The 13,092-nt window shown below is 43.5% G+C and overlaps 1 protein-coding gene across 2 annotated transcripts in view; it reads left to right on the top strand.

The window, feature by feature from the left end:
* The window catches only part of CLDN10 (claudin 10), a 91,305-nt gene that overhangs the window by 67,520 nt on the left and 10,693 nt on the right, over nucleotides 1-13,092 (top strand). Inside the window, exons 1-3 of one of the 2 annotated variants that reach the window (XM_070471510.1) lie at nucleotides 3,285-3,591; nucleotides 11,073-11,234; nucleotides 11,323-11,404. In XM_070471510.1, the coding sequence (XP_070327611.1) occupies nucleotides 3,372-3,591; nucleotides 11,073-11,234; nucleotides 11,323-11,404 (464 nt within the window). In that variant the 5' untranslated portion in view covers nucleotides 3,285-3,371. Of the gene's footprint in view, nucleotides 1-3,284; nucleotides 3,592-11,072; nucleotides 11,235-11,322; nucleotides 11,405-13,092 lie in introns of those variants that run through there. The other variant, XM_020901552.2, reaches the window with a different exon arrangement.

The following is a 13,092-nucleotide window of genomic DNA, read 5'->3' as shown; positions in this document are numbered from 1 at the left end:
ATGTCACTCTCCAGTTAATATGCAGTACATGCCGGCGAAGAGAAGTCTGGGGCTGTGAAACCTCACAGAACAGACAAAGAATAAAAGTAAAAGAAAATTAGTCAAGTCCACAGGCATAACGACCCTAGTCTGTTTCAGCTGGCAAAGGAACTAATAGAGCTGCCACACGGGTCATAATTTATGAGTTGTTTGTGGTATTTTCAACCCTTTTAAGTTGAAGCTGTGTGTTATGATCTCTATAGTAAAAGAGTATTTCTTTTTTCAAAGTTTTCAACCAAGAAAGGAATATTCTTTTTCTCTATAACACAAATCATCCAGTTTGCTAAATCGACTGTTTATATACATGAATCTCAACTGATCAGAGCTGTGATGTCCAACCTGACTGTGCATTACAAGTTTTGGAAAAATCACCACCAGAGGCACCCCCAGAGATTCTGGCTTAAACAGTCGGGTGATGCAGCAGAGAGTCTTCCTTGGAGGCACAAGTTAGAATTTAGAATTTGTTTCCTCTGAAAGCTATTTTGTAATGATAGGTTTGTGGATATTTTAAGTACAGTATGCAAAACTATGTTATCTGTTAAATAAATCTGTGGGGGCTAGTCTGAAACACCAAATTGTTCTTCACAGTTGTTTTTGTAAAATCATGTACCTTTGGTTCCAAACGATGGCATTCATAACCAATTTATTGATAAATTAGGAGCTGCTTGAGTCTTTAAGGTCACAACACTGGACTTATTGTGTGTCAAAAGTAAGTCAGAGTCTTGCAAAAAAAGGATCAACAATTTTAGGGAGAAACTACCATGAGGAAGACACAAGAAAAGACACTTAAACAAGGCTAGGAAATAAAGTACAAAACCAACATCTGTGCACATTTTAACTTTTGGAAAGTCCATAGGGAATGTCCTGGATTATGACTTTCTTGTGTTGTCTGGACAGTAAATTGGATTGAAAGAAAGCGGATTCTTCAGAAAGAAATACAACATAGAGATAATGGTGTAAATATGCTGGAGGGCAAGAAACCAGAAAATAAAATCACTTTAAAATGGCAAATCATACAAAAGAATAGAGGACACCTTGTTGTCAATACTCAAAGGTGACTGAGGAGGTTAGGTAGGTGCTTCACAAATTATTTTTAAGCTGGATCCCCCAGTAAACCCAAGATGACACAGCAGGACAAGCTGGCACCAAGAGGAGCATAGTAGTGGAACCATGTCTGCATTCCACCAGGTAAACTGTCTTCACCAGTGTTCCCATTCACACAAGTTGTGAAATGATCAAGCGCACACACACACACACACACACACACACACTTCCCAAGAGCTGCTGCAGGGCCCAAAATTAGGACTTAACTTGTGTTTTCTCAGTGCAAATCATGGCAGTTGCATGGATGTTAAGGACAGATTTGGACTCAACAGAAACAAAAGCTTGCTCAAAGGCGGCCAGTACAAAACAAAACCAGAGCACACACCTTGCCATGCACTAAAAGTTCTGAAGGTTAGAGTGTGAACTGAACATTATCTCTAGAAATAAGATGATTGTGTTAAGTGTGGAGTGTGTCCATACAATCTCCAATGGTCCTTCCAAATCTGTTCGGATGTTTCTATAATTCAACCCTCTTCTCCAGAGACATCAAATCACTTCTAATTTCATTCTATATGTGTTTATTTTTTTTAAGTGACAAAGGGGAATTGAGAAATTCCTCACAATGAACCAAAGTGTCCCTGCATAAACATTGTGAAACAGGGTTGTTGTTGTTAAGTTACTTAGTCATGTCTGACTCTCTGCAACCCCATGGACTGCAGCATGCCAGGCTTCCCAGTCCTTTATTATCTCCCTGAGTTTGCTCAAACTCACGTCCATTGAGTCAGTGATGCCATCCAACCATTTCATCCTCTGTCACCCCCTTCTCTTCTTGCCCTTGCTCTTTCCCAGCATCAGGGCCTTTTCCAATGAGTCGGCTCTTTGAATCAGGTGGCCAAAGTATCGGAGCTTCAGATTCAGCACCAGTCCTTCCAATGAATATTCAGGGTTGATTTCCTTTAGGAAACAGGGTTAGCAACTAGCTTTATTATAGGACTGATTTAGAGGTTCATTCCAAGAACTTTGGACTTCCCAAGTGGTTCAGTGGTACAGAATCTGCCTGCCAGTGCAGGAGACACAGGTTCAATCCCTATTTTGGGAAGATTCCTTGGAGGAGGAAATGCAATCCATTCCAGTATTCCTGCCTGGAAAATCCCATGGACAGAGGAAACTGGCTGGCCTACAATCCATGGGATTGCAAAGAGTCGGACACAAAAGAGCACCCTCGCACCAAGAAGTTTAAAGGAACAAATAATAAAGCCAGTCTTTGTTCTCTCATTTTTGCCTAAATGTGTGACCTCTGGAGCCAAAAGTACACCCTGATCTTTAAGTTTACTTTCAGACAGCAATGAAGGAATGAGTTTATCCCTCAGTTAGATGCTAAAGGTGGAGCTGGTAAAAATAAATAAATAAATAAAACAAGACACCGAGAAGTCGAAACAGACCATCGTAGAAGAGATTCAGAAAGGGGAGCTGGAAGGAACCCACAGGAAAATGTCTTAAATGCATGTCCTACGTGTAGTGCATTGGTATCAGCAGGCCAGCGTTCTGACTGAAACAGCCACGATCAGGACCGTAAAGAAGGTCCCCTTGCAGACTGGGCTCTGCACAGAGCGCTGTCCTGAATTGAGGTCTGTGTCACCCACCTCCTTGCAGTGACCTTCCGCATGCCGCCAGGCCGAAAGGAACTGCAGAACTTCAGGGCAAGGCTGACTTCGAGCCCAGAGCTGCAGTGATCGCTCCTTGACAAGCCGAACTGGGTCACCCAAAAGAGCATGGCACGAAAAGCTTTAGATTCAGCGGGCCAAGGGCTGCGTTAGCAGGCCGTGTCCTTTCCGGGCACACAAAAGCCTTTTTTTTTGTTTTTGTTTTTTTTTTCCTGCTCTGCTTTTACAAGATTCTCTGGACGCCAAGCTATTGCCAATGGGTAGGGCTGGGTAGGGGAAAGGGGGTGGATGCAGCAGGTCGTCCACATTCGGCTGCCAATTTGTTCAACAGGAGAGCCCCTCTCCACGGTGCCTCGGCCGCGAGATGCGCGAGCTGGGAGTGGGGAGCCGCAGGGACGCGCAGAGTCGCGTTGGGCCAGCAGGCTGGAGGGGAACCCGGGTAGCAGCTCCGCGCGAGCCGTTTCTGCTCCCCGAGGGCGCGTCCCGGGTCCGCGCGCGCCCCCTAGCGCCGGGTCCGCGGGTGGGCGGGGCGACGGGGGCGGAGCCGCGGGGCCGGGCGCGCGGGGGTCGCCGTGCGGCCGCCGAGTGGGGAGCGCGAGAGCGAGCGCGGCGGCAGCGGGCGGCATGGCGAGCACGGCGTCGGAGATCATTGCCTTCATGGTCTCCATCTCCGGCTGGGTGCTGGTGTCCTCCACGCTGCCCACCGACTACTGGAAGGTGTCCACCATCGACGGCACGGTCATCACCACCGCCACCTATTGGGCCAACCTGTGGAAGACCTGCGTCACGGACTCCACGGGCGTCTCCAACTGCAAGGACTTTCCTTCCATGCTGGCGCTGGACGGTCTGCATCCCCTAACCCCCCAGCCCCCAACCCTCGCTCTCCACCGCCCCCCCACCCGCGTGCTGGGCGCCCGCTGGGCCTCACGACCCGCGGCGGGACCCCCCACCCCGGGCCGGACTCCTTCCCAAGCCCGGCCGCGCTTTCCTTCTCGGTCCCTTGGAGGAGCCGGGGAAGAGCCCGCGGTGCCCGTGGCCTGCCTTCCCCGGGCGTCTGTCCTGAGGACGGGGGCGCCTGAGCCCCGATCCCCGGGGCGGGGGAAAGGGGACGCGCAGAACCGACCTGGGTGGGGTGGGTTCCTCTCAGGCGACTGGGATGGAGGGAAGCAGGTCTGCTGTCCTAGGAGTTGAGGACTGGGTTGTGGGACCCCCCTCTCTCTTGAGGACTGTTGGGACAGAGAGTCACGGAGAGGGGGCTTGCCCTCTCCAGCCAGAAGGGCTGGATTCTGATTTAAACGGACTCGTCAAAGCGAAATCTGCTTGTTCTGAACTCCTTGTAGTCATTTCATTCGTGGTTTTAAAAAGTGGTCTGTGGGAAAAGGAAACATATTGCAGGGGCACCCCCCTTCCAAAAAAGAAAAAGAAAAGAAAAACCGCTATGTATCTACAAATGAATCTGCTGCGCTTTAACTCTTGCTGTAAATTTTAGGAAAATAAATAGTTCTTGCTTGTGCTGCAGAGAGTAGCTGAATCCTGGCCACCCAGAATCTTGTGCCGGGAAACTGATAAGTTCTGTGTGGCTCTCCTAAGTCTGCCTCTGCTGCCAGTTGTTCATGAGACAGTTTTCTAGGTTGTTCTTGTTAGCTGGGCTGTATAAGATATTGTATTAGAGCAACAGGTGTTCACGAAGGAAACTGGCTATTTTTAGTTTCTTTTTTTTTTATTTTTTTTATTTTTAGTTTCAAGGGGAATGTCCACCCGGTGACACTGATTTCTCAAGTTCTAGGCTCCTTTCTCCCAGGATTTCACAGCACATCGTTCCTGGCAGAAACTTGAAGAGAGTCATTTACATGAGTTCTTGATTTGAGGTGTTTTCTTTTTCTTTTATTACCGCACAGCAAGTTTTTATTTGCGTAGCTGAGTAAACAACAGACAAAATTTAATTCCCCTGAGATGGTGCTTGCCACGAAAAGCAAACTCTTGTTCAACGGAGGTATTTGGTGGAAACCCCGAGAAAGGAAATAGATAGGTATCTGGTTTTAGATGAGTGACACCTGGGTCTGCCATCGTGGTGTGTAAAATAAGTAGCTGGGATGCCATTGATGGCCTGGAATGACTGTTGAATTTCTCTGCCCTGCAGATCACACATCCAGATAGATGTTTGAACAGGCAGGCTCATTTCTGTGGTTTCCATTCAGGAATATGGATTGACAGTTGTTGTTCTAAACACATCCATTCTTCTGTTGTAACTGTCTTGTCCCTGAGAGGCTGCCAGGCAGGTGTGTGTCCTTCTATGGGACAGTTGTGGGACAGAGGAGGCGATCGAGAAATAAGTACTTCATGAAAATGATTGGGTGGAGAATAGTGAAGCCCTCACCCCGTGTGTCTGAGGTGAGAATAGACATCATGGTCAAGATCTGGGGGCATGGAAACTTTGCTGATGGTCCATGGGCTAAGACTCTGAGCTCCCGATGCAGGGTGCCCAGGTTTGATCTCTGGTCAGGGAACTAGAAAGAACCCCCATGTCGCAACTAAGAAGGCAGCCAAATAAGGGATTCCCAGGTGACCCAGTGGTAAAGAATCTGCTTGCCAGTGCAGGACAAGCAAGAGACATGGGTTCATTCCATGGGTCGGAAAGATCCCCTGGAGGAGGAAATGGCAACCCACTCTGGTATTCTTGCCGGTAAAAATTCCCTGGACAGAGGAGCTTGGCAGGCCACAGTCCCTGAGGTCGCAAAAAGTCGGACACGGCTGAGCCACTGAACACACATACAGGCATACATACGAATAAATAAATAAATATTTTTTTTAGAAAGATTTGGGGGCCAGAGTGGTAGTGAGGAGGAAGAAGAGCATAGCTTTCAATCATCCAGCTCTAAAGAAGAGGCATGACATTTGTATACAACTCAGCTCACAAAATGGCCTTCCACGTGTGCTCTTGTGTCTAGAAAATCACTTTAAAAAACATAAATGACATCACCGCTTGTTCTGCCTTGTTTTCAAGTTAATAACATAGCTTTCCAAGTCGGTACCTATAGAAATAACTCTTTTTAACAACTGCATGAATACTGTTAAATAAACTGGTTTATTTAGCGACTTACCCACTGTTGGACGTTGGGTGAAGCCTTCCTAGTTTTTCACTGTCGTTAGTGCTTTACTGAAAGTCTTTCTGTTTGCTTCTTTGTGCACATGTGTGTTTCTATAGTGTAAATACTGAGAAATAGTATTGTCAGAGCAGTAGAATATTCATTTTATTAGTTTATACTGCCAGATTAATTCCACGTAGCATATGAGAATACCTGTTTCTCCATATTCTCACCACTAAGTTTCTCATCCAGTTTAGTGGGCAGCAGCCTATCATGTTATTCTTTTAGTTAGTATTTCCCTGATTACTGTGACTTTGACCATCTTATCATGTACTTATTGACCACTTTTTTTCCTTTTATGCGTTGCTTGTCTGTATCTTATGCCCATGGTTCTGTTGTTTCTTCTTGGTTTAAATGATTTGGTTTTTTTTTTTTTTTTAAGATGTCGGTCTTTGATTTGTTAGATATGTTGCAATCTCAGCCCATTACTTGTCTTTTAAATGTGGGTGTCTTTTCTCATATAAAACATTGAAATGTATCCTATAATCCATCAGTCTCATCCTGCTGGCTCAGCTTCTTGTGGCTTAAGAGGGCAGTGCCTATCCCAAAGTGATCATTTACTTTTCATTATCTCCCAGAATAATATTTGAAGGGGGGAGTTTGACCACGCAGCTACGTTTCCCTGTAGAGAGAAGTCAGTTCCCCTCCACTTACAAGTGGAACTTCCCGGAACAAGCCCCTTTGCTTGTTGACGCTCTGCAGTGTACTTTCAGGGCAGCCACATGTGCTGGATGCCGGCCGTCAGTCAGGTCCACCCCACAGAGCACTTGGACTTCTTGATATTACATTTGAAGTGGAGGAAGAAAGCTGCGTTAGCAGGAGCTGTGGTGGCTACAGCCCTGAGTAAGCCAATCCTCCCCTTAACCCAGGCAGAAGAATCCAAGGGAGAGAGAAGGCTCACAGTTCTCCCCGTCTCCTCTTAGGTGGAAGAACATGTCTCTTGGACACAGAGGATGGGGTCATTATTCTGAATTTCCTGTATAAGGTCAAAGCTGTGATTCCTCATTGTCAAGAGGTATTATTGTTATCCCAGTTTTCCCTATAAGGAAAAAGCTAAATGTACAGATTGAATGTAATGCCATGTTAAAATTCCAGCTCTAATTTCTGCCTGGAATCAATCTTAGTGTTAGAGACGGGAAGCTTTGATGTGTTTCTTACCACTCCCCAGACACTTAGTTCATATTATTCCTCCCGTGAAGTAAGTGCTGTTCTCCCTGGGTTTTAGAGATGCGAAAACAGGCTTGGAGAGATTAGGGAATGTAGTCAAGGATACAGAGCAGGTAAAGAGAGGAACCGGGGCTGAAATCCAGTTTGTGTTTGCCCCTCATACCGTCCTTCTCGCAAAGGATCTGCTAAAAAGCACATGAAGCTACTAGCCCAAGAAAAGCACATTCTTTTTTTTTTTTCCTTCCTTCAATCAACAACTAGCAAGAGTGCTGCTAGGAAATTGTCTCCACCAAGTGGATATTTTTATTTCTGCTAGTTGGAAATGGAAAATAAGGTATGTGTGGAAAACATTTAACTTTTAAGGGACACCTTGAAGGTTTCCTCCAACAGAATTCATTAAAGTCATGGTATTTTACTAATTGAAAAACTCACGGTTGAACGAGCTGGTGACTTCTATTTATTGCTAACCCATATTCCTTTCAAAGCACCACTTGAACTACAGCTGGGAAGCATTTTAAGCTAGGCTTTAGTTTAGTTTTTTTTTTTTTTTTTTCAGTTTATGCCATCTATTTTTGTTAGTGGGAATGTTTGTCATTTTTTCCAAGGAAGTTAACTATAAATTATACTTCAGAGAACTTCTGAGCAAATATGTTCATGCCTCAGCACTTTAATGTGTCAATTAGCTATTAACGGTGTCAGTAAATTAGACCTGTCAAAAATAATAGCCTCCTTGACTAGGTTTTTACCACCATTTCACTTGAGGGTGTTACTTATAAATTTTAACCTCCAGAACTGTTAAAAAGCAAGGTTGTAGAAATCTGCTTTGCAAAAGATAAACTCTGAAAGAGTTTGTGGGAAGTCACCCAAGGCTTGAGTCTGTGGGCGTTTTAAGAACTGGTAGCCCCTAATTTACAGACCTCAAGCCGACCAACAGCTGGGTTCCATTTATGGCTGGCAGTGAAGTTTATCCCAGGAACTCCAGACCCTGAAGTGCCTTCTTTTGTACGTGTGCTGTGTATGCTTAATCGCTCAGTCATGTCCGACTCTTTGCGACCTCGTGGACTGTAGTCCTCCAAGCTCCACTGTCCATGGTAATTTTCATGCAAGAATACTGGAGTGAGTTACCACTCCCATCTCCAGGGGATCTTCCCCACCCAGGGATCGAACCCCCATCTCTAACATTGTGGTCGGATTCTTTACCGTCTGAGCCACCAGGGAAACCCTTTATGCATGTGATGAGTTAGCAACTTATTGCTACTGTTCTCATGATAGGCAGAGTTACCTTCCCCTCCACATCAGGGTTCTGGTTGGTTCTGATGAAGGACTGACGTCATTAGAACCTGCTCTCTCTCCTCTCTCCTCTTGTGCCAAGAGGGCAGAGCCAGTCTTTCTGTAGGCATCAGAGCTGAGACAGGAGAACCAAGTGAGAAACTCAGAAAAAAATAATATGAGTAACGACTAAAGCTTAAAGCCTACTATTATTTTCCCCAGTCGTATTAAGGGTTGAGTGCACCAGCCTGGGATTCTGACCACTGTGTACCATCTGGGAAAATGCATTTCACGTTCTGAGTGATCAGATTGTAGACTTAACTATTTGCACAGCTTGTGTGTTTTCTGTACATAAAGTCGGTGAGATTACTAAGGTAAATGCGAATTATGGTGGATGATAAGATTTTCTAGAATAGTTTTTTTTTTTTTTTTTTTTAACATATATAATAGAGGTTATGGGCTTCCTAGGTGGCACTAGTGGTAAAGAATCAGCTTGCCAATACAGGAGATGCAAGAGACGTGGGTTCAATCTCTGGGTCAGGAAGATCCTCTGGAGAAGGGAATGGCAACCCACTCCAGTATTCTTGCCTGGAGAATCTCATGGACAGAGGAACCTGGTAGGCTACAGTCCATGGGGTCACAAAGAGTTGGACACGATTGAGCGACTATTACTACCACTAAGTCACACATACACTTTCTTGTCTGTTTAGGATTGCAGTAAGAATCAGCTAAAATATCTCAAAACCATAGATTGGAACAAATGTCAAAAAACTATTGAAACCACACTGTCCCAGTAGCTCTCTGGTGGTAAGTGATGAGCCAGTTGTGGTTACTCTGGAGGACCCTCTTTAACCTTGCAAGGAACAAACAGGCTTCTTCCCCCTGTGCTTCTGTGCTCCCTGGTTCTGGCTGAGGGACTAGAGGATTGCAGTTTAAAATGGAGCGGAGTTAGTATTCTGCAGCAAACACACAGATCGCCCTTGCAGCACTTCTATTACTACCAAAATAAGCCTCCTGTTATCCTGTTTGGCTAAAAATAAGTTTTACTGTTTGGTTTTTTTTTTGACAGCCTCACCATCAGTAAAATTATTTTCTGTCTGGAAACAGTTCACACTATAAAAGGGAAGATCGTTGTCCTTGCTTTCTGCATTTGTGGTGGAGGTGGTGTTCAATTGCTAAGTCAGGTCTGACTCTTTGTGACCCCATGGCTTGCAGCATGCCAGGCTCCTCTGTCCTCCACTGTCTCCCAGTATTTGTTCAAACTCATGTCTGTTGAGTTGGTGATGCCTTCTAACCATCTCATCCTCTGTCATCTTTTTCTCCTCCTCCTGCCTTTAATGTTTCCCAGTGTTAGGGTCTTTTCCAATGAGTCAGCTCTTCACATCAGGTGGTCAAAGCTTCAGTTTCAGCAACGGTCCTTCCAGTGAATATTCAGGGCTGATTTTTTGGGGCTTGACTGTGGATTGCATTTGTAGAGGCCTAAATTTGTTCAATCAATTAGAACATCTTCTGGGTACTCTTCAAAATGGATCCTGGGGACAGGAATAAAACTTAAAATTTTATTTTTTGATCAAGAAACATGGCCTGGAGGCCACCTTCCAGCATTATTCCCTGAATATATGATTATTGTAGCCTTAGAATTAATATTTATGATTATCATTGGCTTTGCCTGAACACAGTAGGAAATGACTTGGTGTATCTTGGCACTTAAGAGTTTTTTCAAATAAAAAAGGTCAATCCCAAATGTAAACCTGATAGATACTGTGTTCATTTGTTTAACAAATATTTACTTACACTGGTGTGTCGTCACTATTTCAGATTGAAATTTAGCACTGTTTCAGGCTGAAATGAACATAATGACATTTTTTAAATATATTCATTTAAATCCTATTAATTTAAAATTTGTTAGTGTCTGGACAAAATCCAGTCTGAAGTTTACTATCATCCTGGCTGTGCAAATAAGAAGATATGACTGAGCAAATGAGTGGTGTAGGAGGAATGCTCAAAGAAACCAACAGAGCAAGCTTTTAGGATACTTGGAAAGTATCCATTTGTATGCAGTTAATTTCATAATTATAAAATATTTTTCTAGGAACTAACCAATGCTTATTTAAACCCAGTATTATTGTATGTGCCCTGAAAAATTTTTAAAAGGTCATGAAAATACATCTTGATTTAGATTCCTCATGGTTCATGATGATATTTCAGTTGGTCTCATTTATAATCTTTGAATAATATTAGAAGATGTGACTCTTTGGGAGCTCTGCTCAGTTATAAGGTTTTCAGTGTCAAAATCATTAAAACATCTGTTTTAAAGGTCTGATGTGCAAAGGAATAAGAGGGTTGAGAGAGTGGCAGATGAGGTTTCTCAGGGTGAAAGGCAGTGTCATGTGGATTTTGTAGCCAGATCTGAATGGAATTCATTCCAGCCTCTTACTCACTCATCCCTGACATATCATGTAGCTTTTGTGTGTCTCGGTTTCCTCATCTGTGACTGTGGGAATAACAACACTCAGAGATATAGCCTGAGGATCCTGCGTATGCCAGACTGAAAAGTGTGCCATAGGGATTAACTTTCTTTCCATTCTTGCTTGTTTTAACATGTGTTTTAACCATTTTACAGTCTTTTTTTTTTTTTTTTCCGGAAAACAGAAAGTCATTTAGGAGGACAATGTAAAATGTGAGTTTCTCTCTGGACAACCACATGTTTTATGCTAATGTAAATGCCTTACTTTAATTGCAGGTTACATCCAGGCGTGTAGAGGACTTATGATTGCCGCTGTCAGCCTGGGCTTTTTCGGTTCCATATTCGCCCTGATTGGCATGAAATGTACCAAAGTCGGAGGCTCAGATAAAGCCAAAGCTAAAATTGCTTGTTTGGCTGGGATTGTATTCATACTGTCAGGTAAATAGTAACTTTCTTCCAAACAAGGTGCTTCAGGATGTTCATGAAACACCAGGTGTCATAGTACTTTCCTTCTGATGCTCTTTAGGGCTGTGCTCAATGACCGGGTGTTCCCTGTATGCAAACAAAATCACAACAGAATTCTTTGATCCCCTCTTCGTGGAGCAAAAGTAAGTACTCTTCTTCAGTCTGTATGCTTGTGGCTTACAGGAAACAGGTTTCAAATCATCTTCTAAATTAAGGTACCTAAATTTCCTCTATGGCTTGTGAAACTGGGACATACTGATAGAGGCTATTTGATGACATCATTTAAGAGCAAACAGTGTCGGTGCTACATTGGCAAAGATGCACTGAATCACTGCATTAGTGTTACAAATGTCTTGTAACATACTTGTCTCTAAATAGCTCAAGGCTTAGGATTTAGAACGCTAAAGGTCATCTACTATACATTGTAAAGCGAAGTCACTCAAGTCGTGTCCGACTCTTTGCGACCCCATGGACTGTAGCCTACCAGGATCCTCAGTCCATGGGATTTCCCAGGCAAGAATACTGGAGTGGGTTGCCATTTCCTTCTCCAGGGGATCTTCCTGACCCAGGGATTGAACCCAGGTCTCCCGCATTTTAGGCAGACGCTTTACCATCTGAGCTACCAGGGAAGCCATACATTGTAAAACTGAAGTCAAATTGGAGAAAAGTGAAAGAGAGGTGCAAGATGGGGAGGAAAGAAGGAGAAAGTGTGATAACCAAAAATTAAGAGCTTGTCTTGATTGTTGTCCATCCAAAATGATACTTGCCAGATTTTAGGCTGTGGGCCAGTTTCCATCACAGACATTGAGAGGAAAACGAGGCTATGATTTTGAAGATTAGAAATGATTAAATGATAGTGAATAAAATATTATTTTTCATTTTTAATCAGCCTTTTACATTTGTTCTGTTGACTCTGGCCTTAACAAGTTATACCTAATAAACTGTACACGATGCAGGGTCTTTAAAAAAAATTCTCTAAGAGTGGCAGACACCCAGATGTGACCAGTTTCAGCTGCGGGTGAATGCTTTGGCACTTACAGACCAGTTCTCTTGTTGCTGTTGGTTTTTAACTGTGGGCTGTTGCTTTTTATAGTTTCCCGAGGCTTATTTCTTTGCTTTGGAAAAAACCCATGGAATACCAAATTAGAAATCATAATAGATCAAACAGTTTGTCTTCCGTGAGAATATTCCCATAGATTCCTGTAGAAAATTGCTCGTGTATGCATGTGTACTGCTATCAACCAGGCTGGGGATTTTCTTTCAGTCTTTAGATAAAACACTATAGAATTTTAAAAGAGTAATTACTAAAATGTCTGATCAGGATCCATTACTGTTTTTCTGGTGGATTTAGGAATCTTTAGGAAATGATTTTTCTAGTAGTGTCTCTTGTGTAGTTCATGCATAAATAGTAAATGCTTATATAATGAAAATAATAGCTAACACATGTTATGCCCTACCATTGACCAGAGCATTTCAAATATTATTTTATTATTTTATTCTTACAATAGCCTCTAGTAGAAGAGAAGGAGACAAAAATTAGGAAAATCAAATAAGCTGAAAATTGGGTATCAACACATAGTAAACTGATTCCGTAGGTCTTAAAGTATTTAATTTCTGAAGTGAGATTTTGATTTTGGCATATTCTAGGGGAGAGGACTTCCCAAGCTGGCATTTCCTAGAGTTTAGTAATCGGTGCTTCTGTTGTAGTTTGTGCATGAACTCGGAGAGGAATATGTTGGAGAACTGCTGCCAAAGGCAGGGGCAGCCCTAGGGGGGCTGGGGTGAGGACACCCCTTCAGGGGTGTTCTGATTATTTCCTTGGTGTCTTCAT

The sequence above is a fragment of the Odocoileus virginianus genome, chromosome 8 (genome assembly GCF_023699985.2).
Source record: "Odocoileus virginianus isolate 20LAN1187 ecotype Illinois chromosome 8, Ovbor_1.2, whole genome shotgun sequence".
In the NCBI taxonomy this organism is placed as follows: domain Eukaryota; kingdom Metazoa; phylum Chordata; class Mammalia; order Artiodactyla; family Cervidae; genus Odocoileus; species Odocoileus virginianus.
This window is presented reverse-complemented; position numbering and strand designations above follow the sequence as displayed.